The 24,196-nt window shown below is 56.1% G+C and overlaps 1 protein-coding gene across 1 annotated transcript in view; it reads right to left on the bottom strand.

Moving 5' to 3' along the window:
- Positions 1-24,196, bottom strand: part of SMG6 (SMG6 nonsense mediated mRNA decay factor) — an 84,122-nt gene that overhangs the window by 36,003 nt on the left and 23,923 nt on the right. Inside the window, 2 exon segments of the mRNA XM_033172400.1 lie at positions 4,088-4,250; positions 6,235-6,351. Of these exon segments, the coding sequence (XP_033028291.1) occupies positions 4,088-4,250; positions 6,235-6,351 (280 nt within the window).

Genomic DNA, 24,196 nt, shown 5'->3' on the forward strand with positions numbered 1-24,196 from the left:
CCACCCCACAACTTTTCTTGGGGCTTGTTCCTTGGGCCACAGGCAAGTCCAAGGTGGAAGGGAGAGATAGCCCCCATGAAGGAGAGCAGGAGGCACCAGGCTCCTGGTGGAAAAAAGACTTCTGATTGGGGCAGAGGGCTGTATGTGGCGTGTGTGTTTCTTATCCCTTCCTTATCTTATCTTCCTTTCTTATCCCTTCCGCCTCTCCATTTCCCTGGCCATCAAACTGCATCCAAATAGTACCTGCATTGTTCTAACCTTTGATAACAAACAAAAATAACAACAAGCACTATGGATCGGCAGTAAAATATCAGTTTTAGCAAGTAGTCTTTCTCTAGCAGTTGTTTCATGGGACGGCTCACTCCCAAAGTAAGTCATCACTTGATTCATTGCAGCACTGCGGTGCGTTGGACTAGATTAGCCATGGGGTCCCTTCCAACCCTGCAATTCTCTGGTAAGAACGCAAGAGGAGCCTGCTGGATCTGGCCAAAGGCTGGATCTCACAGTGGCCAAGCAAATGCCCCAATGGGAAACGCTCAAGCAGCATTCAAATGCAGGAGCTCCCCTCCCCCCCCAGGGCCACTCTCCCTCTTCTCCCAAGGAGCTTCGGCCAGGGCAGGAGATGTCCCTGAACGCTGACCATGCATCTGGGTTACCTGGGTGAGGAGGGTGCATCCTTGTCAAGGATCCTTTTGCTGTGATTCCTGCACTGCAGGGGGTTGGGCTGGATGACCCTCAGGTGCCCCTTCCGACTCTACCATTCTATGTGCATCTGGCTGAAATGTCACTGTACAAAAAAGCCACTGCTCTGGCCACGCCTGCCACGAAACCCCACGGCATCGGGACCGTATGTGGGATGTGACATGGCCCTCTGGTCTCCCCTCTGCCCCCCACCCCAAGGAAAAGCCACTGCTGCCCTTGGGCACAAAGGAGGCGTCCTTTCTTCTTTTTCCTAAGGGGGTAAAAACCGCCCCCCGCTCTGAGCTAAGCTGAACACTGGCTGCCGGACACCGGCTTCCTTCCTAGGCCCTAGGAAATGCCTGCTTCCCCCCAGCACATGCTCCCCCCACCTGGCCCGAGCGCCAATGCCACATCCTCCGTCCCTGCTCCCCCCCCCCCCGGCAAGAGGGGAAGAGGAGAACGCCGTCCCGGTTTCCACTCGGAGGACTTTGGCGTAAAAGCTCCAAGCGGGTGATAAATGCATCCGAGGGCCAATTAGGAAGATATATGGCGGCAGAGGCAGCGGCAGGAGCGCAGGGGAAGGGGCCTGGGCAGCCTGGCGAGGAAGAGGAGGGGGCAGGCGGAGGGGGGGGAGGCGCAGAGGGCTCTCCAGAGTCCCAGCTATGTTTCCCATTATGTAACCCTGGTCATGGGCAGGCCGCCAGGCGCTCCAAATGAAAAAGAGACTCTGGCTTGGCACCCGTTCTATTTTCCTATCCTCATTCAGGGTCAGCGGAGTGTCATACAGCTGCGGAGAAAGCTCCGGGGATTAAGCCTGGGAAGGGCTCCAAAGCCCGGGACCCGGGTTCAAGTACCAGCTGAAAGCAATAAACCAACTGCCGCAGCTGGGCTGAGTTTAGCCGGCCTTGGAGCCTGCGCTGGCTCCCTGGGAAACAGGCTGCCTGCCTGCTTTTTTGGGGGGGAGAAAAGAGGGGTACAGGGGTGGAAAGGACAGAGGTTGCCACGGCTTGGGCCTGGGGGAGGGGCAGCGGCTGGAGGGTAGCGGGGACCCGATCCTCCTCGTGCTACTTTAGGGCCCTGTTCCTGCGCATCAGCAAAGGGGTGTGTATGTTCACACTTCCCCCGGTCAGCAAGGACAAGTTGTTTGCGTCCAAATTGTTTGGGAGCCTGGATGTTTCGGGGTGTGTGTGAGTGTGTGTGTAAGGTGTCGTAAGTCACGCCCTGGCAGATTTTGGCAGGGGGAGCGCCAATCCTGGGACATGAAGCCCAGCCCTGTCCAGCCCCATGAGGCTGACTCACGGTCAGTGGTCCTGCCACTCGCCTAAGTCCATGAGCTTCACCACCTGGATGGGGCTCCCCCACCTGCGTTCCTGAGAAAGGTGAGGAGGACAGCCTGTCAGTGTCCTGGGGGGCCTCCCCGAGAGAAGACCGGACAGGGGGGCCTCCACCACCCACTGGCCATTTGTGGAGAAGCGGGGGCAAGAAGGGAGGAGGTGGCCTCAAGCAGCAGTCCTGGGGCAAATCTGCCCCTGCCGCAGAGTGATGGGGAGGCAAGCCTCAAGTTCTCCGCTGGTTCCCCCCTTGCCCCAAAGAGGTTAGGCACAGGCTAACATACCACCCCAACCAATGCTGTTCCCTACATTGCAGGGGATTGAGCTAGATGACCGTTGGGATCCCTTTTGACTCCACAATTATATGATTAGGAACATAGGGAGCTGCCTTATATGGAGCCGCACCATTGGTCTACTCAGTAATGTCTACACTGACTGGCAGCAGCTCTGTAGGGCATCAAGCAAGGAGGCAGGGGGGTGGCCTTAGCCCTACTTGTGGACTCCAGCAAGGATTGAACCAGGGACCTTCTGCTTGCAAGGGAAGCTCCACCAATGAGCTATGGCCCTTTTTAGTGACCACGGATCCCACTGTGCTAAAGGGGGAGCAGCGAGGCTGGAAGAGGAAGAGGAGTGGAACCCCACTGGGAAAGGAGTCGGGACCGGCAGGAGGTGGGCTCCTGTGAGCGTCCTCTCTGGGGTCTGAGCTGCTGTCCAAAGATGGGCAACAGTTCACATAGACAGGCAAGCACCCCCCACCCCGCCAGCCTACCAGCCAGCCAGCCGGCCCCAAGCAGCCAGCAAACAGAAAACAGACTCTTTTTCCCGCTCCCCCAAAATGGGGCCCGGCACTTCCTGTGTGAGATTTCCATTTCCTCGGCCAAAATGAAGCGAAAAAAAGAGAGTAGTGGCCATAAACGAGGGAAGAGGCTGGAGATGGACGGACATCCTGCCTCCTCCTGCCCCTGTGCAGCAGGAGAGCTGAGGAGCCATCTTTGAGCTGCAGCCTCTTTGCAGGATGGAGCCCCCCTCCGCTCCCGGGAGCCTCTTCTTCCCCATCATCACCCTCAGCCCTGACTCTGACAGATTAACAGGACTGGCCGGGGGGGGGGGGGTGAGCTGGGGAGGAGAGGGAAGAGGCCAAGGGGATCCGGATCCGGGCGCAAAGGCCTGCAGGGAAGGGCAGAAGGGGAAGAGCATACTGGGACAAAGGCCTCTGGGGCAAGAGTGGCCCAGAAAGATGCAAACAAAATGTGCGTGGAGCTGCCCAGGGGGTCGCAGCTCAGGGAAACGGGTGCCAAGGGGCGGGGGGGGGGATCTACATGCCCCAGGGTCCTGCTTGCTTCCAGCTTTTTCCAGTTGGGCCATCTGGTTAGCGGCTGTGAGGACAGGTTATGCTGGGATACATAGGCCCCCTTGGGGTCTGACCTAGCTACAGGGCTCTTATGGAACCTCCAGCTCCAGAGGCAGTCTATCTAGACTCCCAGGTTCTTAGGGGGTGTTTGGCCACTATGAGCACAGGATGCTGGACTAGATGGGCCCCCTTTGGCCTGATCCGGCAGCTAGGCAGTTCTGATAAAGGATTACTTCCTAATTCAGTTAGTGGTTGCCCATGTGCCCTCTGGATGATGCCAGGATCTCCCAGCCTCCATCTGCTCCAGGCACTGTGGCCGATGGAAAGGTGGTGGGAGTTGTAGCCCAGAACTTCCAGGGTGACATCATGCTGGGTGACATGGGGGGGGGGATTGTCAAAGTAGGACTGAGGAGATCTGGGTTCAAACCCCCACCCACTGTTAAGCTCATTGGGTAGTCTTGTGCCACCCACTGACTCTCAGCCCACCCTGCCCTGCAGAGTTGCTGGGGGGACAGAATTGGGGAGAGCATACGCCCCACCCAGGGCTCCTTGGAGGAATGGCAGCAAGCAAAGGTCACAGGTAAGATAAACGGAGGCCGAAGGTGCTTAGTGGCTGACAGCCACCCACATACATGGGGGGGGGGGGCGGGGCGGCACACGGAAAGTCCCTGCCTGGGTGAGGAGAGGAGAAAGGGGCGCATGGCCCCCAAGGGTGCTGACGTACGATCTGGGCAGCTCCAGGGTGCTGGGCGGGGGGTTCCAGGTGTCCGAGTGGCCCAGCATCCAATCCGACCAGACCTTGATGCTGGGCAGGAGCTCCTTCAGGTCCTGCGGCAAGGAGGAGACTTTGATGTCATCGTCCTCAGAGCCCTCCTGGCCCTGAGCAGCTGCTGAGAGAGAAAGAAACGCAGAGTGGGCCGGGCAGCTCCTGGGTACGGCCTCCTCTCAAGCACGCCCCTCGCCCGCTCCTCTGCCACCACCCCCTCTCCCGGCCCTCTGAAAATCCTTTGGGAAGGAGTGAGATCTGAACCAGGGACAGAATCTTTGTTGGAAGATTCAGGGCAGACAAAAGAGAGTGCTTCCTCTCGCAGTGCACAGCAAAACTATGGAACTCCCTCCTGCAGGAGGCAGGGGTGGACACCAACCTAGATGGATTGGCTTAAAGAGAGGACTAGACAAATTCAGGACAAGGCTATCAGTGGCTACTAGCCAGGATGGCTCTGCCTCCGCAGTCCAAGGAAGTACATGCCTCTGAATATCAGTTGCTAGGAATGTTTGACCGTGGAACGGACTCCCTCGGGAGGTCATGGTCTCTCCTTCCTTGGAGGTTTTTAAGCAGAGGTTGGATGGCCATCTGTCTTTGGATGCTTTAGTTGAGATTCCTGCATTGCAGGGGGTTGGACTAGATGACCCCTGGGGTGCCTTCCAACTCCACACGATTATGTGAATCACGTAGGAGAGTTGCGGCTGCTGGTGGCCACTGCAAGGACAGAATCCTTGGGGCTGATCCAGAGCCAGGCTCTCTTCTGGTGGTCTCTGCCCTTCAGAGCTTCAGCCTGGCCTTGCTCCTTCCTCCCTCAACTTGCAGAAACACCACCCCAAGGACAGTCTAAGGATGCTCTGGGTTTTCTTGATGCAGCCATGACTGCAGCTGAAAGGGGAGGGGGAATGGCAAAGGACAGGGACAAAGGAACTGAGCTATCCAGCAGGTGGGCAGAGGGCACCTGCTTTGTACGGAGATGGTCCCAGGTTCAATCCCCAACTGTCCCTCCAGGCAGGGCTGGGAGAGATCCCTGCCCCAAAGCCCTGGAGAGCTGCTGACAATTAGAGAAGACAATATGGAGTCGGCTGGAGAAAGCCCCCTGGCATAAGGGAGCTTCCCACAAGCATAGCCAGAGAACAGTTCCTAAATAAAAGCTGAGCGTCAACTCCAAATCCAAGCACTAAGAGCTGCGAAATTCCGCAGACAGCGTAAAATCAGGCACACGTGCTGCGTCTTTTCTTAGTTTCACCCAGTGGATTCTGCCTCAGCTGGTCGCAGGGAGAGGCAGAGTGCTGAAGCCTCTGCCCCGCCAACGAACAGCAATTCTCCTCCTCTCCACCACCTGCCTTCTGCCAGTCCATTAGGCGTCTTCACAGCCATATGGGCTGGGAACTTTTTTTAAAAAAATGAAATTTAAGGCTTCCCGATGCCAAAATGGGGGGGAAGAGGGTCCCTGCTGGTTGGTCCCCACCCTGAACACCAGGAGGAAGAAGAGGAGGACTTGGGCAGGTCTAAATCTAGGAAGACTGCAAGCTGCCTTGGGTCCTTCTGATGCAGCACTGTCTACTCTGACTGGCAGCCATGGCTCTCCAGGGCTTCAGAGAAGGAGTCTCTCCCCACCCTGCCTGGAGATGCCTCTGTGGACTGATGCCGAGACTGTCTGCATGCAAAGCAGGGTCTCCACCACAAAGCTATGGTCCTTTCCTCCGAAAAGAAGAAGATCCAAGCCTCAGGTTTCTAAATACAGGGGCGGCTGAAATGGGAGGAAGGTGCCTTCTACCCAGTCCCACTGTTGACCCACCTGGCCTAGTACTGCCTGCACTGACTGGCAGGGGCTCTCCTGGGTTCTGGCAGGGAATCTTTCCCAGCTCGACATGGAGATGCTCTCCCAGGAGTGAACCTGGGGTCTTCTGCCCTCCCCCTGAGCTCTCCTGACCCTCCAAGGCTGGGGAAGCCCTGTTCCATTAGCAAGAGTCCTCGCACTGGCTTCTGGGTCCCCTGAATCTAGCCTGATTTCCTGTGGGTCTCCTCAGAGGCGTGTTGAGGGAGGGGAACTCGGGAAAAGCAGCCCTTCTTGGCAAGGGAAAGATCTGCCTGCTTCTGCTCACCTGGGGAGACGTCCCGCAGCAAAGCAGTGCAGCGCTTGACCAGCAGGGAGAACATGGAGAGCCCCAGGGCCGTGGCCTGCTCCTGGATCACCGAGCGGCAGTCTTCAGAGAGGCACTCTGCAGGGAAGAGGGAAAACGAAAGGAAACACGGTCAGCGCCCTCCCAGGAAACCTCGGACAAAACCCCACCAAAGTAGCAGCGACAGAAGTGCTTGTCCAGGGGGCAGTCAGGAAACCAAGCCTTATGAGGAACGGTTGAGGGAGCAGCGGATATTGAGCATGGAGAAGAGGAGCTTGAGAGGAGACACGAGAGTCGCCTTCAAATATATCAAGGGCTGTCACATGCAGGAGGGAGCAAGAGGAGAGGACCCAACCAATGGATCCAAATGACAAGGAAGGATATTCTGACCCAACATTAGGAAGGACTTTCTGAGGGTGAGAGCTGTTCAACAGCAGAACAGACCACCTCAGAAGGCAGCAAACTCTCTTTCCTTGGAGGTTTTTAAGCAGAGGTTGGATGGCCATCTGTCAGGGATGCTTTAGTTGAGATTCTTGCGTTGCCAGGGGTTGGGTTAGATGACCCTCGGGTTGCCCTCCAACTCTACCATTCTGTGGTTCTATGAACCTCACGCCTCACTGATCCACCAAGGGAGCCCTGGAGAGTTTGTGCCAGGCCACCACCATTGCCACCAAGCACGCTCTGGATGCAGGGATGCAGAGCAATGATGCTGGGCTAGGAGCAGGGTGGCATTGCCTGACCTGGACAGGAGGGCTCATCTGAGGCTCTCAAACATAAGGAGAGCCTGCTGGATCAGGCCAAAGGGGGCAAATTTAGTCCAGCATCCTGCTCTCACAGGGTCCAACAAGATGACTGAACGCAAAACCCGCAAGCTGGACCTGAGCCCAGGAGCCCTCTACCCCCTCCTGCAGTTTCCAGCAACTGGCATCCAGAAGCACCGCTGTCTCTGACCGTGAAGGCCGAGCCGAGCCACTGTGGTTAATAGCCATCAATAGCCCTCTCCTCCTCTTTTAAAGGGCAACTGGTGACCACTGCTGCCCTCTCCTCCATGCACCTTTGCAAATCTGACAGATGCCAGTCTGGGTGGAGAGCCTGGTGAAAAGGCAGAGAGTCTTCACACACTGACCCATCCCGCTTTGCCACCCAGGCCCTGGTGCGCCAGCGGGGAAGGGCGGCCACTCAACCCGGCCCCTTCCCCTCGTGCCAAGAGTCGCTCTGCTGAGTGTCAGAGGGATAATTAGCAGCGCAGCCTGGCTCCGTCCCAAGTCACAGCTGCTGAGGCAGGAGTGGCAGCTCCTCCACCGCTGGACTTGACCAACGCAGATGCCAGGCAGCTTAGGCACTTCTGAAGGGAGGAGGGCACGGAATCACCCCACTCCCTCCCCCCAGAAGCTGCCGGAGGTGATGTGGGGAGGACGCCATGACTCTGAAGCTATGAGAGGAGGGCAAGAGCCCAGCAGTATTTTCGGAGGTGTCCAAATGCACAGCGGAGAGATAGGCAACTTTACAAAAGGCACAGCAGGCAGCATGATCTGTCCTGTTTGTCACTGAGAGCCAGGCAGGGCACAGCTATGGCTGGAAACCCAGCGGAGTCTTCTAAGACCCACCAGGCCTCCCTTGCCTACACACTTTCCAGTCTCGCTTTGCAGCAACAGGGTCTACGCACTTGCTGCCTTCTCTCTCGCACTCGCTCTGAGGAAACCGAACTTGGCGTTCAGATTCCACTGACCCTGCAGTTTTGTGCGGGAATCGCAGGACACCCGCAGAGCAATGCAGGGGGGCGGCCTTCGCTCTGAAGCTGCTGCTCAGCCCAGAAATCTCTTCTCCTTTGCTAAGCGATTCTAAAGGTGGCGCTTGAATTGCTCACGCCTACGAACTGGAGGGGCGGCCGGGGAAGCCAAGCTGGGTGGGTGGCTGCCATTTATTTCCCTTAGGCACTAAAGCTCACTTATAATATCACAATAAAGTGAGGCGGGGGAACCTGGTGCCCCTCCAGACGTTGCTTGCTCCCAACAGCCAGGGATGATGGGAGTTGTAGTCCAGCAACCTCTTGTCCAGTGTTCTAAAGCGAGGCTCATTTGTAGCACAACTCTGAATATTTATTACTTTACATTTATATCCCCATTTAATCCCCACAACAACCCTGCGAGGCAGGTTAGGCTGAGGGGCAGGGATGGGCGCAAGGTCTCCCCATGGGCTTCATGGCCAAGTGGGGCTTGGAGCCCTTGTCTCCCCCAGGTCCTAGTCTAATGCTCTAACTACCCCACAACATGACACTGCCCCTTGCCTAGCACTGCAGGTCCCACTTGCCAGGCCTAGGGGGTTGCAGGGTCCCAAAGCAGCCGGCGATCAGCTGGGCAGAGGGGCAGCTGTGAGGACATTCTTCTAGCACCCATAGAGCTGGTCTCTCTGGGGAGCCAAGATGGAAAGAGGAGACAACCAGGCGACCCAAGAAGGGGCAACAGATCAAAGGAAAATTCTTCTTCACGCAGCATGGAGTTAAATGGTGGAACTAGCTCTGACAGGAGGAGGTAGTGACAGCCACCCACTTGGATGATGATAGTAATAGTAACAGTAAATAATAATAATAATAATAATAATTCATCGCCCATCTGACTGGGTTTCCCCAGCCACTCTGTGCAGCTTCCAACAGATATAAGAACACAATGAAACATCAAACATTAAGAACCTTCCCTTTCCAGGGCTTCCTTCAGATGTCTTCCAAAGACTGTATAGTTACATATCTCCTTGACACCTGATGGGAGGGCATTCCACAGGGTGGGTGCCACTACCGAGAAGGCCCTCTGTCTGGTTCCCTGTAGCTTCACTCCTCGCAGGTGACTTTTGAAAGAGGATTAAACAAATTCGAGGAGGAGAGGGCCATCATAGATGGCTACTAGCCATGCTAGCTACACTCTGGCTCCATGGTCAGAGACAGCCAGGCTTCTGAAGCCACAGGAGGGGGGAGTGTTGCTCTTGGGCTCAAATCCTGCTTGCAGGTTTCCCATAGGCATCTGTTCAGCCGCTGGGAGAAAAGGAGGCTGGACTAGACGGGGCCCCCTTTGGCACGATCCAGCAGACTCCCCTTATGTTCTCAAGTGGCAGAGAGGGCCTTGTGGGTGCTCCTTCTCCCGGGTTCGCCCCGGCCAGTCTGCTCTCCAGAGCACAGGGGATGCCCTGCCACTCACACACACGCCCTGGTGTCCGTCTACCTGGGAGCTGCCTCCTGCTTGGCTGGGAAGGCTGCTTTCGTTTCCCAGAGAACAAAATATTCGTGGAAAACATAAACCAACTGTCGTCAAAGTTGTCGAGGCTCAGGAAGCGGAGAAGGGCTGCCATGTGGCCGGATGTTATGCCTTTCCAATTAGCGCTATACATCTTTCAGCGGCAGGAGAGTGTCCCCTTTTTCTGTGCTGGGAAACCGAGAGCGCGGCCCTTGTTATTGTAACTGTCAAGGAGTGCTTAAAACAGATAATCTCCAGGAAAAGTGATAAACACCCAGCGCTCCCCGCCAGGGTGTGCTGGACACCATCGGCTGGGCCTGAAGGGCAGCGAGAGAGGAAGGAGCCAGGGGGGAAGAGCCTGGGAAGAAGAAGCAGGAGAAAGCAGAAATGCCACCGACAGTGCCAGCTTCCTCCTCAATGCCCGGATGGGAGCAGCAAAGCAAGAAGAGGGAGCTACTGTATGTGAAGGCCACCGTCAGGTCAGGGGAGCCAGTGGAAAGAGAGAGAGCAGCAGCAGGGCCAATGCCCAGGCAGAAGGGGCCAGAGTTTGGCCCCCAATGGAGACAACCTGCTCCCACGGGAGGCAGGGAGGGCCACCAAGCGAAATGGCTTTAAAACAGGGTTGGACAAATCCACAGAGGAGAAAAAGGCTACGGAGGGCTACGAGGCACAATGGCCCTGTATTGCCTCTGAAACCTAGTTGCTGGAAACCACAAGAGGAGAGAGGGCTGTTGTGCTCTGGTCCTGCTGGAGGGTTTGCCTTTGGGGCATCTCACTGGCCACCATGAGAAGAGGATGCTGGACCAGATGGGCCACAGGCCTGATCCAGCAGGCTCTCCTTCTGTTCTTATCCACAGTCCAAAGAGGAGAGCTCCCAACCCCAACTTAGGAGGCTTCATCATCGTCTACCTGACAAAACACACAGGACATGGGTGTTAAAGAGAGACCCTGAATTCGGGCCAAGGGAGGTCAACGTTGGCGGGCTGTACAGGGTCCAGAATTGCACCAAACCATTTGCCAATGCAGAAAAACCCTAATCTAGCAACAAAGAGGGGAGAGAGCTCTTGTGCTTGGATTCTGCTTTTGGGCTTCCCTGAAAAAGCACCCACTTGGCCCCCTTAAGAGGATGGTGACCTAGATGGGCCACTGGCCAAATCCAGAGTCTTGAACAGCCCAGGCTGAATGAGACCCACCTTTCCAGATGTTACGCCAGAGAGCTTAGCCTTTGAGAGCAGAAGGCATTATCACTCTGCTCCCAAAAGACAAGAGTGGATGTGTCCGGATGGCCAGGCAGGCTGGGGGAGCCACCCCAGGAGGCAACCTCCTGATGTCTCATCGACTGACTCTGCAGCCTCCACCGCCACCACCACCAGACCCCTCTCCACCAGCTGGCTGGCAGGGCGGCTGTGGGGCTGGCTCCCCCCACCATCTCCCTCCCAGCTGACACCACCTGGAGGCGATCATCATTTGCCTCTTCCCTTATCACTGCTGCTCAGACACTCGCTGAGTTGTTGTCTTCTGAGTCACCCTCAGCCAGACAGTCCTGGCACCGCACCCTCCACCTCCCCCCTTCCCAGCCCCACAGCTGGCCTTCTTGCAGGAAGTGGGCAGCCAGAGAGGAGGCAAGCACCCAGGAGGGCCTGTGGATGCTTCTAAGCCCCCACTGGGATGCAGAGGGATGGGGGGGGGCACAGAGAGGCTGGTATGTCAACCAGACAGGAATGCAAATCTCTGGGGTGGGATGTTGGGGGTGGGGAGGAAGAGTCCCAGCTGGGGGGCATTCCTCCAAAGCCCTAGCTTAATGTGTGCCTGACACATGGCTCCCCCCACCTCCTCCCAAATGACAGTCTCCTGCCAGACTCAAGCAGCATGTAATACCCATTGAAGGGAAAGAGGAGTGGGAAGGAAACAGAACCTGCATTGGGTAAGCAAAAGGAGGCACAAAGATTCCCAGTCCCACTAAGTTCACCTGGCGAAGTTACTCTTAGGGGGAGAGAAAGAAAGACAGGCTCCTTGGAAGTTCAGCTGAGCCCCTTCTCAATTACTGTATAGGTCTTCCAGCTGGTGGGCCAGGGCCTGATCCGAGGTGGACCACAACAGGAGCACTACCACCCAGCAAATATATGGGATAAGACTAATAAATGGGTCCCCAAATGCATGTTTGGGTGAAAAGTGGGTCCTGGGTCTGAAAAGGTTAAAGGTACCTGATCTATCAAGACCAGAGGGTGTCTACTCAAGAGCCTTCCCCCACCCACCTGGATCATTGGCCTTAGCATAGATGATGATGATGATTATTATTATTTATATGTTGCACATCTGACTGGGTTGTCCCAGACACTCTGGGCAGCTCAGATACAAAATATTAAAAACACAGAATGGATCTTGATGTCCACACACGTCTGAATGAAATCTCCCCTCCTGTAACTTTCTAGCCCTTTGGGGCACCAGAGGACAAAAGCTCTTCTCTGTCTGGGCATCAGGAGATCTCTGCATGGAGACTGGGAAAAGGGCCACGGTTTTCTGCGCTGGATTCACACAAACACCCCCCCCCCACCTGCCAATGTCCTAAGACAGTCGCTCTGCAGGATAATTGCACAGGGCTTTGGGGGGGGGGGCAGGTGTGGCCTTTGAGAGCCTCCTTTGCAAATCACTCTTTCTTGGAGGGAGGGGGAGAGAAGAACAAGGTGAGGCCTGGTGGAAAGTGTGGAGCAAGGGGTGGGGGAGAGAGAACAGAGGGGCTCTCCCCATGGAAGCCATTAGATACTCAACACTTCATTTGTTTCTGCCCCCCAGCCCCCCCCCCCAAGCCGGGGAGCATAGCTCTCTCTTTCGGCTCCAGGACGGGAGGCTCTCCTCTGACGTAACCAGGAAGCAGCTGCAGAATTAAGGAATCCCTCCTGACATCATAAAAAGGGTCGGTGGTTTACAGGGGAAAGTATAAAAATTAATGGCATATTCCCAGACGGGGCCTTGGGCCTGCGCGGGACTCGCACAGGAAGCCCGGCTGCGAGAGGGGCTTGCCCTGGCCAGGGTCCTGAACCCCATGTCCAACCCCTGGAGCCCCACACGCTCGTCCCCTTCGGCCTGGAGAGCCAATAGGAACAGGCGGCAGGAGGGAGAGGTGACTCTGAGGACGGCCTCTGGGTTTGTTTTCCCTCTGTGAGGTGACTGGGCAGTGCTACATCCTTGCACACACACACACACACACCGGGGTCTTCAGCCTCGAGCTCGCGTCCCCTCTGAAAGCGGAAAAGGGCGCTGGAGCGGCTAAAATTAACTCGGCCCTTTTCCCGGAAGCTATCTGTGGAAAGCGGCTCTCCCATTTTTAGAATGTTATTCTCAGAAGTTTCCTGAAAAGGCCCCTAATGACCAACAGGCGGAGAAGCCATTTCCACAGGCCCACCATGGGGCAGAGCGGGTGCCGCCTAGCTGCCATGGGGTGAGCAGGGAGGGCACGTTGGCCCTGCAGTCCCCCACCCCACCCTTGCCTCTCTGGAGAGCCTCCCCACCTGGGGGACCCTGCACGGGTAGCAACACACAGGCAGCCAGCTCTCGGCAGCAGCCCTCCGAGGCCCAGGGCATAGCAGCGTAACAAGCGCCTGCCGGATCAGGCCGATAGTCCACCTGGTTCAGCACCCTGTTCTCACAGTGGTCAAGCAGATGCCTCAGTGGGAAGCTTGCAATCAGGACCTGAGCACTACAGCAATTCTCCAGTTGTTGTTCTCCACCATCTGGTATTCAGAAGTAGACTGTCCCTGGGCATGGAGGTTCTGCTATCACAACACTTGTCTGTAACCAGGCCAAAGAGTCTAGCATCCTGTTCTCGCAGTAGCCAACCAGGTGCCCTCAAAGGGAAGAAGCCGACATGTGAGAACTGAGCGCACCAGCAAATCTACCTAACTGTGATTCCCAGCAACTGTCATTCAGAGGCATCTGCCGTCTCCAGCAGTAGAGACAGAACAGAGCCATATCGGTGTCTGTGCACACCCACCGCGATTAACCCCACATAACTGCTTTGGAGGGAATGCGACTGCTGGGGTCTGCGGGAGGGTCTCCCATGGCAACACCCCTCACCAGGACTAGCAGAAACAGCAGAGACCTCTGCTCCCCCAGGGCTGCACAACTCAGAATTCTCCTGGAGATTTGGGGTCAGTGTTTTAGTGCCGTTTGGGGCCTCCTCCAAGGAGGTGCTATTTGGGGCCTCCTCCAAGGAGGTGCTGTTTGGGGCCCTTACTGCCTCGCCAGCTCAGAAGAGGAAACACAGCTCCCGTATTTGAGCAAAGTGCGTCCGCATTTAACTGCAGGATGGCTAGAAGTGGGGTGGGGGCAAGTTCCTGATGCTCAGCACCCACATCTCCAGGGGAAAGCGCAGGGGCTTGCTCTGGCAGCCCAACTGCAGAGAAAGCTGCCGGCCTCTGCAGGCTGCCTCGGATCACTTGCAGCTAGAAGGGAGCACCCATTCACCCCGCAGGAAGCTGAGACTCCATCGCTGGGTGGGAGAGGCCAGGCGGGATTCCCTCAGCCCTGCGCCAGAGGCTGTCTGGAGCTCGACAGCCGTGTGCGGATGTGTAGGAGGGAGACCCAGTTTCCTTGGAGACTCCTTTGTGTGTGGCTGGTGGGGTGGCAAGGAGGGAGAGGCACGGGCCCAGGGAGAGGGGCAGCTCTGCCATCAAAGCCTGCAGGGCAAGGGCAGCGCTCCTGTCCCATCAGCCCTTCCTTCCTCACCCGCAAGCCCACCTGCCCTACCAGCAAGACTCTTCTGGCGACATGCCCTGCACCCTCCGCCTCTCCTGGAATCGGCGCCTATTTTAAACAGCGTTAGGAAGCCACCTTTGGCGATGCAAAGCAGCGTTAACAGCTCAGTGCCAAAGACAGATATATAAATAGTCGAAACTGACAAAAGCCGCTACATCGACGTTCAAAGGAACCCAGGAAGCCGTTCTAAATGGAGGTTGGCCATGGGCAGCAGCTATCCTGGGCTTCAGAGATGCCACTGGGGACCTTCTGCATGCAAAGCAGCTGCCCTCCCAGTCCTCCCCCTAAAAATAAAGCAAGATGCCAGCCCTCATGGTTCTGGCTTAAGGGCTGATTTAAACAGGAAGTAGGTGGGTAAGGGCTGGATCTCAGAAAGTCCCAGGCTCAGTTCCCAGCTGCATCTCCAGGTGGGGCTGGGAGAGCCTCCTGCCAGCCCAACCCTAGAGGGCCACAGCTGCCAGTCAGTGCAAGCAATACTGGGTAGATGACCCAATGGCCTGACTCGGTATACGGCAGCTTCCTATGGGAACTGCCTCTGGGACTTCCTGTGTACACCACATTGTCTATACCTGGCGCAGACTCTGGACTGCCTGGGGTGTGTGTGATTTTAACAGCCGCCCTCCCAGCAGAAAGCCCTGCAGAGCAGACTCATCTCAGTGCAGATTTGCTCTTAAAAGCCCCACCCCAAAGTGCTGATTTGCGGCAGAGTCTCTCTTGGGCCGGCCGCAGGGCCAGTAGCCGAAGGGGGACTCCTCTTCCTCTTCCTCCCCCCCCTTTCCTTTCTGGGAGAGGAGAAGCTGCAGAGGCACTGGGAAAGGCCCAGCAAGCTGCCCGGGCTTGGCCGCTGCGTCTCCTGGCAGGTTTGGGGGGAGCCCGATTCCGAGCCGGGGGCTTGGGTTTCAACTCTGACCAGCCGCTCCGAGGCTCCTCTCTCTTTCTGGAGCACACGGCCGAATAAAACATTTTTTCATAAATTTAACGCCAGCATGTCTGTGTTTGGAAACTCTTGAAAATCCATGTTGTATGGTTTACTGCGCTGGAAAAGGTGCCAGCAAGAGTTTCAAAGGAAGGGAAGTGTATAACTGTTTCCTTTCAAAATGCTTTTTGTTTTTTTCCAATGGGATCCATTGAGGGAAAAGGGCTGGAACTAACTAAAACATTATTAAAAACTGTTACGAAGAGAGACAGAGAGATGGAAAAAGATAGACCGGGGGGGGGGGGAGAGAAAAAAAGAGGATGGGGTGGGGGAGAAAACCCCAGTGTGGAATTGAGGAGGACTGCCGGGGGGGGGGAGCAGGAAAGGAAGGGCAGATGCCATGAGGAGGAAAAATAAGTAAAAGCTCCCCGGGCAGGGGGCATTTCTCTTGGCACTGGCACCCATGGCTCAGGATGCCAGGACAGGGACAAGCGGAAGGCTGGCAGGGAGGCACTTCTGACCAAAAGTGTCTTTCTTTTCTGCAGGAGGGAAAGGCTCCTCTACTACCCTGACCCCCACCCGGTGCAGGAGATCCAGCCAGCTTTACCAAGTGGGGATGTGCCTGGCACCCCCCCCCCCAAGCTGCCCTCAGTTAACTCACAAGCACAACGCCAAGGCTCACCTAGTTCCAACTGAGAACTGCAGAGTTGGCAGGGTCCCCCAAAGGTCATCCAGCCCAGCCCACTGCAATGCAGGGAGCACAGCTCAAGAATCCCTGATGGGTGGCCGTCCGAACTCTGCTTAAAAACTCTTCCCCCCCCCCCGCTCCAGCTTTGAGACTCCCCCCACTTGGGAGAGCATCAGACTGTAGCTAAGGAAACAGACCCGGTCTGGTTTGTGGCAAGAACTTCTTGAAGGAGTCAGAATCCTGCGCTGCGAGAATCCTTGCTCTGCCGCTCTCTCTCTCTCGTGCAGCTTTTCAGGGATGGGCTTATTCTGAGCTAGAATTCAGGGCTCCAAAGTCCTTTGGGCACACACTGATACACACACAGCTTGCTGCCTGCGTGGCATCGCTGTTGCATACTGAGCAAGCTCTTTGCTCCACCCGCTTTGGCATTTGGGGTTTCCAAGGACCATCTAGTCCCACCTCGCAATCCTAGCTAAAGCATCCCTGACAGACGCCCACCTGGCCTCTGCTTAGAATCCACCAAGGAAGAAGAGCCCACCACCTTCTGCCTTTGGCTAAGCCTTTCTTCCCAGCTTCTGCCCTGAGGGCAGAGGGGGTCCACACCCCAGGACTCAGGAGGACACTTGCCTTCCACAAGCCTGACTGGCGGTTGCTATTCCTGCAGCCGGTGTTGCATTTGGGCTGGTGCACAGAACACTGCGTCCCCAAGCAGAGCAGGCTTCAAAGGCCAAGTTCCTAGTCCTCATGGGATGGCACTGCAGCATCCTGCTCAGTCCCCCTGTCCTTCCCTCTGATCATGGAGCTTCCTGTGTTTGTTACTGGGGCTGCGGATGAGTCTCAGCATCCACCAGCCTGCCGTTTTGGACTGCTCCCTGGGTGACCCCAGGGGCTGATCACTCACTCTCAGCCTCTCCTACCTGGTAGGGCTGTTGTGGGGATTAAATGAGGGCCAGAACTGTGTACCTTGAGCCCCACTGAGGAAAAGGTGGGGTGTAAATGCAATGGGTAATTTTTTTTAAATTGATTCACGTTGGTGGTTGGGAGTTGTAGTGCAAGCACACCTGGAGGGCACCTGGTTGGCAAAGGCCGGTGCAACAGTCCTGGGCACTTGGGTCAGGGTCAGGCACCTTTCCTGGGCCTGTTACAGTTAACAGATATTGACAGACCAATTCCCCACCAGCGTGTAAGAAGAGTCCGGCTGGTGGACGAGGCCCAGAGGCTGGGGGGCCGATGGCAGCCTGCACTCAAAAGCATCTCCGCTTGGCAGAGCCTTGACCCTTCCCAAGATTAAGCCTAAGCTGAGCTGGCCTCCTCTGCCCCGTCCTCCTCACTTGGAGCCTTGGGAGCCGCTGCCCGGCTGTGGAAAGAGGGGGTCCTGGCACGGTCTCCGCACCACGTTTTCCCAGCCTCCGGGTCTTGGGGGTGCCTCATCCGTGGGCTGCCGAGCACATGTGGAGGGATGAGGGGAAAAATAAACAGGCAGACAAAAGAATGAGGACACCCTGCCAATTCCAATCGAGCGGCGTTGCGTTCAAATGCTTATCAAGCTGAGAAAGAGCAGAGTTCTTGGAAAAAACGGGGCTGCCTTTCTTCTGGTGCCAGCGTCAGCCACCTCTCAAGGATGGGTACAGGCCAGGCACAGCGGCCGGTGGGCCCACCCTCGCCAAACGGCCCCTCCAGGGGGGCTGGTAAGCATGCATTTTAAAAAAAAGTTAACTAAAGGGGTGGGGGACACACACATTTTTTATTGTTTCGAATATCGGATCCTGCTGCTGCAGGAGAGCCAAACAGCCTGCCATCAGTTTGTGCAATAAAAAGATTCCCCCCCTGCTTTTTTGCTAGCCCCCCCCTAATTAATAGGAGAGATGTCTGCCCTGCACCAGATGTCAGCCCAGGGTGCTTGGGGATGTTTGCCGTGGGCCAGTGGCTGCCTCTGCCGCTCTAGCCCATAGCCCAGTGTATACTGGTGGTGGTGACGGGGAGAGTATCCCGTGTGACCCTTCCTGAGCGCCAGTTGCTCCACGCCTCCTCTGAGCCACACAAGAGACACAGGAAAGCAGCCCAGGAAGCCACACGCACATGTAATGTGTTTCAAAAAGAAAGGGGGGGGGGATGTGCCTTTTCTGGAAAGGAGTTGCATGAGCTTCTGAGAAATCTTCCCCCCAAAGGGGGCAGAAGACCTAAAGTTCCATTACTAAGCTGGCAGTGGAAAGGACTCCCCTGGCAGCCCTGTATAGGGAAGCTTTCAATGTCTGGTGCTTTATTGTGTTTTTAATATTTTGTTGGGAGCAGCTCAGAGTGGCGGGGGCAACCCAGTTGGATGGGCGGCTAATACTAATACAACTATGAATACTAATTCCTTGGAGGCTTTTAAGCAGAGGAAGGGTGGCCAACTGTCAGAGAATATTCAGTTGCGGTTTCTGCATTGCAGGGGGTTGGACTAGATGACCCCTGGGATCCCTTCCAACTCTACCATTCTATGGCAGCCTGGGCTGGTGCAGCAGAAGATCCCATCTGACCATCCAGAGGGAGGGAAGGAGTCTGGACGCAGCAGACAATGGTCCTCAGCTTCTTGCAACCGTTTAGGGGGCTGTAGGCAGGGGAAGTGGCTGCCCTCCACGCACGGCCCTCTGCTCCAGCCCCAGGTGGCGATCTTGGGAAAGGAAAGAAAGGCCTCGCTCGCTGCCCTCCTTCACATGCATCCTGAGCGTAGGGCCCAGGGCACCCAAGGCGGCCTTCTTCTTGACCAGGATGACTTCAATTTGCAAGCTAACCGTCTCCGGCTGCGAGAGGGGCAGGAAATTTGACAGTAGTGCAAAGGCAGCCCTCTAAGCGCTGGTGTGAAGGCTGCCGAAGCCACACACACACACACACACACACACACGGAGGGTGTGCTATAAAAAGAACAGGCACAGCCATTGCAGCCCCTGTCAATTCAAGCCCTGAAGATGCAGGTCTTTGCAGAGCTGTCTCTTTCTTCCCTCAAACCACCCATCCCAAAATATTCTGGCTTCTTCTTCAGTGCCTTTGGGTGGGTGTCTTTTTTGTGATGGTCAGAGGGAAGAGCAAAAAAACAAAACAAACACAAAGCACGCCCCCCCCCCCAGTTGATAAAAGGAAACGAGGGAGACGCGGACAATTGAAAACTACCTAAAAGCTCGGGGAGAGGTTTATTTTATTAGTTCTTAATAAATATCTTGCAGATTTCCTGCAGGAAACACACCAGATCACATGTAGAATAGTTTGATACTGATGTCAACGGCATCGACATATGAAATCTATTAGGGGCGAAGCCACAGCAGGGCGATCAGCGAGCAGAAAAGCTTCGCGGCACCAAGGCGAAAAGGGGGGGGGAGGAGGGACTCTCACGGCCCTTCCAAATTCTTCGAGAGGTAAAAAAGTCAGCCAAGACACAGAGAGAGAGAGAGAGAGAAAGAGAGAGAGAGAAAAATCCCACATCCTGCTTTGGGCTGCCAGCAATCTGAAGTGCCCAGAGATTAATTCTATGTCTGGCCTGGAAATGTGACTTTAAAGCATCAGTTGGGGGGTGGGGGGGAAGGTTGGGGGGAGGCCAGGCTAACTGGGGCTGGCATGGTGCCACCGGCTCCCCCCACCCCATTCTGAGCCCCAGCCCCCCACCCCCCAGCCATGTTTCAATGTAGACAGCAGTAAACCCCAACAGACAGCAGATCTGGCTCCCTCCCTCTCTCTTGCGCTGCGCCAGCGACTCGGAGCAACAGCAGCTGCGCTGTGTCTCCCTCGGCAGGCGCAGATGGGCCGGAGTGCAGGGCTTCCGCTCGCTGGCCGCTGCAGGCTTTTAAGAGGCGGGCGGGCGGGCAGGCTCAGCAGCCTGGGATGCAGCTCCCTCCCCGCCCCACGTCCCCACCAGAGAGCTCCCCTCACGCTGCCCAGAGGACGCTCTGCTCAGGCCTGCACTTTCTTCCTGCCGCGGCTCAGGCAGAAAAATGGAGAGAGGAAAAGTTCAGGGGAGGCAGGCTGGATGCTGCACTAGGAGGGCCGGATCCAAGGGCACTCCGTTCTTACAGAACCTCCAGGCCCAGAGGCAGTCTATCTAGACCCCCAGGTTTGAAGGAGCATTTGGGCACTGTGAGGCTAGGGTGCTGGGCCAGATGGGTCGGTCCCCTACAGGGCTCTTGGGGGTAGTGGCCCTAGGTTCTAATCCTGGCCCAGTTCTGAAACTTGCTGAGTGAGGGATCAGGCAATATCACACACACACACACAGGAAGCACGGGATGGTGGTGAGAGAAACTCCCCCACAACAACCCTATGAGGTAGATAGACAGAGGAAGAGCAGCCTCCTCCCAGGCCCTCCTCTGCCACTCTAACCCGACAGGGCTTGCAAGGCAATCTGCCATGGCTTTTCAAAGAGGGCACCACAGTTCAGACTCTTCTTTGCATAGTCCAGTGTTGCAGGCTCTGACTGGCAGCAGACCCCTTTCCCCACCGTCAGCTGCCGAGTCCCTTTTTGGCCGGAAACGGCAGGAATCAAACTCAGGAGCTTCCACGTGCAAGGAAAAGCTGCTCTGCCAGCCCTTCATAAGAATGGAGCTGGATCAGGCCAAAGGGGATCCAGCGCCATCCAGCTTCCTGCCCCACGGGGAAGCCCACAAGCAGAACCCTACTCAGCAAGACGTGAGATGATGGCAAAGGGTGGCCCAGGAGGATTCTGGGAAACAGGCCCCGACGGACAAGGCAGGATTTAAGGGCGTCTGCCTGGCTGCTTTGCGGACCCCAAAGGGGCTGCTGCCCACAACCAGCTGGCAAGTGGACTCAGGGGGTACCCCCTTCTCACAGTCACACAATGCAAGTTTACTCCTCCCAGACAAATGTAGGAAACGGCCTTCCTCCTGAGACAGGTCGCCAGCTCATTTAGCTTGCAAGCGCTTGCGCTGGCTCTCCTGTATTTCTCAGCTCCACCTGGAGAGGCAGAGGACTGAACCGCGCCCCCTGCCATTATCTTTTTCAAGCCATCCAAACTGGTGCCCACCAGCAGCTCTCGTGGGAGTCAATTCCATAGCTTAACTACCCAAGTGCTGCAACAGGGAAGGGGCGGTTGGTCCAGCCCGCCCCAGCCCGAACAACTGATGGCCTTGTGGGCACCTTAGAGGACGATGGCACGAGCCTCTGGGGGAGGAGCGGGCGCGAGAGAGGAAGCTCCGCAAACAGAGCCTTTCCTTCCATCACGGAAACAAGCAAGGAAACCTTCGGGTGATTAGGGTTTGGTTTTTTTTTAAATGCATCCTGCCTTTTAAAAAATGGTTTCAAGGTAGCTCAGACCTTGAAAAATGAAATGCAACCTAAAAAGCAAAAAAACAAATAAAAATGCTGCAGGCTTTGGCTCCCTGGTGAGCTGCCCATTCAGATATACTGAATGGAGACTTTCCTGCTCTGGTTGCCCAGAATTTAACTGGTGAACCAGCCTTTGTCAGCCTGGCGGTGTCTGTTTGCCCTGGGCGAAGGCACTGCTGGCTGGGGCTGGTCAGAGGTCATGTGGAGGGCACAAGGATTAAAACTTCTTCAGCACCTACTTCTGCATGCAGACGGTCCCAGGTTCGACCACCAGCATCATCAGTTGAAAAAGGATCTTGAGCACATAGGAAGCCGCCTGATGCGGAGTCCATCTAGCTCAGGGTGATCGTCACTGACTGGCAGCAATAGCTCTCCAGGTTTTTAGGCAGGAGTCTTTTCTTCAACCCTACGTAGAGATGTTGCCAGGGATGGAACCTGGGACCTTCTGCATGCAAAGCAGGCGCACTACCGCTGAGCTAGGGCTGAGCAAGCTTCCAGGTCTCATGATTCTCAATGAAGGGCATGGGTCAAGAGGTGCAGCGTGGAGGCTGGGGTTTGAGAGTGGGGTTGGGGGCCACTTCCCCACGCGGCTCTTTCTGTTCCCAGGAGCCTGAGGTTACGCTCAAACACCCAGAAGGGGCTAATTTTAAAAGGCCACTAAACCAAGGCTGCAGCAGATGAGCCGCTGTTATTTTTATAGGCGGCTGAGAAAACTGGACTCGGCTTGGGGCTTCCTGGTCCTGGTGGATGCCGAGTGGTTTGCACATGGAGGAGGCACTGGTAAAAAGAGGTTGCCGACAGGCTTCGGAGGAACTCTGGGGAACCACAAGGGCCCTTCTGAAAGGGTCCAGGAGTTGGGCCCCAGTTGGGTGGGCGGGCTGCTGATTTGATTTATTTCATAAAATTTATCCACAGCTTAACTTAAAAAAAAAGAAATCCCTCAAAGCAGTTTGCAAAACTAAATGTTATCAGTAAAAATAGTCAAAACCAACTATTTAGTTCCAAGAATAAAACCAGCAACGAACTGAGAAGAGATTAAAATGTAAATCAATGTTCTACATTCCTGGTATTGCAGGGAGATGCACCACATGGGGGCAGTTGAACTGCGGAAATCGCTGCCACAGGAGGCAAGGATGGCCACCAACCAGGATGGCTTTAAAAGACAAGTCATGGAGGGCTCCCAACCATGATGGATGCTCTACCTCCGCAGTCGGAGGCAGCAACCATCCCAAATGCCAGTTGCTGAAAACCGCAAGAGGGGGGTGTTGCTGTGGAGCACAGGCTTTCCACGGGGGCACCTGGCTGGTCCGTGAGAACAGGCTGCTGGGCTAGACAGACCCACCTTGGCCTGATCCAACAGCTGCTCTTCAGAGGTTCCTTCTCCACGTAATACAACGCAGAGGGAGGGGGTCACCTGCTAAGCACCGTCGCCAGAAGGCCAGTGCAAGGCCTGCCATTTGTGCACAGGGCTCCTCCCCACCCCTGACCTCCCAAAATTGGCTCAGGGGAGAACCTTCAGAGGAGTGTATGGGGGGAGGGGGGGTTGTTCTGCCCAGCAGGCCAAAAAGCTCGTGTGGACGGAGCATCTGCACCAGCACTATGCTGAATTCCACCCTGGAAGTCGCTTAAGAGCACCCAGATGGAGCCACAGCCTGAAGTTGGCTGGGGGGGGGGCACCTCTTGCCCTGCTCAGCTGGGAAGGGCACAAGAAGGCCAGAAGACAAACTGCCTGGGTATGTGTGTAAGACGTGCGGGGTGGGGGGTTGGGGGGGGGTTGCAGCAAAGGGAAGTGATCCCGGCGGTGGCCCTATGAACATCCCTCCAGTGATTTATAGGAAGTATAATCCAATAATATAGTAAAACAGAACAGTGTGTCTGAGATGGATTTGATTCCAGGAATTATAAAACAAATTATTAAAAGGGGGAGAGAGAGAGAGAGAGAGAGAAAGGGGGTGGGCTTGGGAGAAAAGCCCCACCGAGACCAGATTGGAGTAAATTGGGCACAGATGGGTGGGGGAGGGGGCTCGTAGGACTCCCCCCGCCGGAGATGCCCTGCCACAAGGCACGGCTTCAATTAGCTGCCTTGCAAACCAGGACTCCGTTGCGGCCACCCCTCTCTCCCTGTGCCCAAATTACAGATTTTTTCCCCTTAAAAAAAGCAAACGCCAACCACATTCTCCACGCGTCTGTGGTCAGGATAAAGGCACCCCCCACTTCCCTGCCAGGCGGATGTGCAGCTGGTTACCAAAGCGCCCAAGGAGGACACCTGGGGCAAGGTGTCGCGCTCGCCTCCTCCTGGGAGCAAAGGGAGCCCACCAGCACCTCCTTCTGGAGGTAGACGGCATGCAAGGGACAGAGATCGCAGCTTCGGGGGGGGGGGGAGGGATGGCACTGTTCCGGACTGCCAAGGAACTACCAAGAGGGGGCTGGCCAGGCATCACCTTCCCCTACAGCACTTCTGGGGCGGAGTGGGGTGGGGGGACAGGATGGGACCGTCAGTCAGCAAGATGCTAATGGAGGAGCAAGGAAGACCAAGGTTCGAAGGAAAGAAAAAGGTTGCATGAGCAATACTTTCTGGGTGCCACAGAGGAGGACACAGCAGGAGAGCCACAGATCTGACCTGCTAGCCCCAGGATCTGCTGGCGCTGCTCTCCTGTGAGGATGACCCCAACTCCACGGCCAGAGCAGGAGGGTTGCAGGGGGAGAATTTGGGGAAGGCCCAGGCTCGATCCCAGCATCTCCAGGCAGGGCTGAGAAAGACTCTTTCCATGTGTCAGAGACAAACACTGAAGGGAGCAGGGGGAGAAAAGGGGGCCCTTCCTTGGACCAAACCCACTGGCTGCTTCTGCCCACCAAGAATGACAATGGCAGCCTGCCTAGGGGTACCACTCATTGGGAATGGCAGGTGGGGAGTGCCCTGCTGTAGCCCTCAGGTCCTGCTGCCGGCTTCTTCCCCCTGGGGGCATCTGGTTGGCCAACGAAAGAACAGGATGCTGAAACAAGGTGGCCCCCTTTGGCAGTAGGGTCTATTGTGATAGCAGAACCTCCATG

Source organism: Lacerta agilis, chromosome 15, assembly GCF_009819535.1.
Source record: "Lacerta agilis isolate rLacAgi1 chromosome 15, rLacAgi1.pri, whole genome shotgun sequence".
In the NCBI taxonomy this organism is placed as follows: domain Eukaryota; kingdom Metazoa; phylum Chordata; class Lepidosauria; order Squamata; family Lacertidae; genus Lacerta; species Lacerta agilis.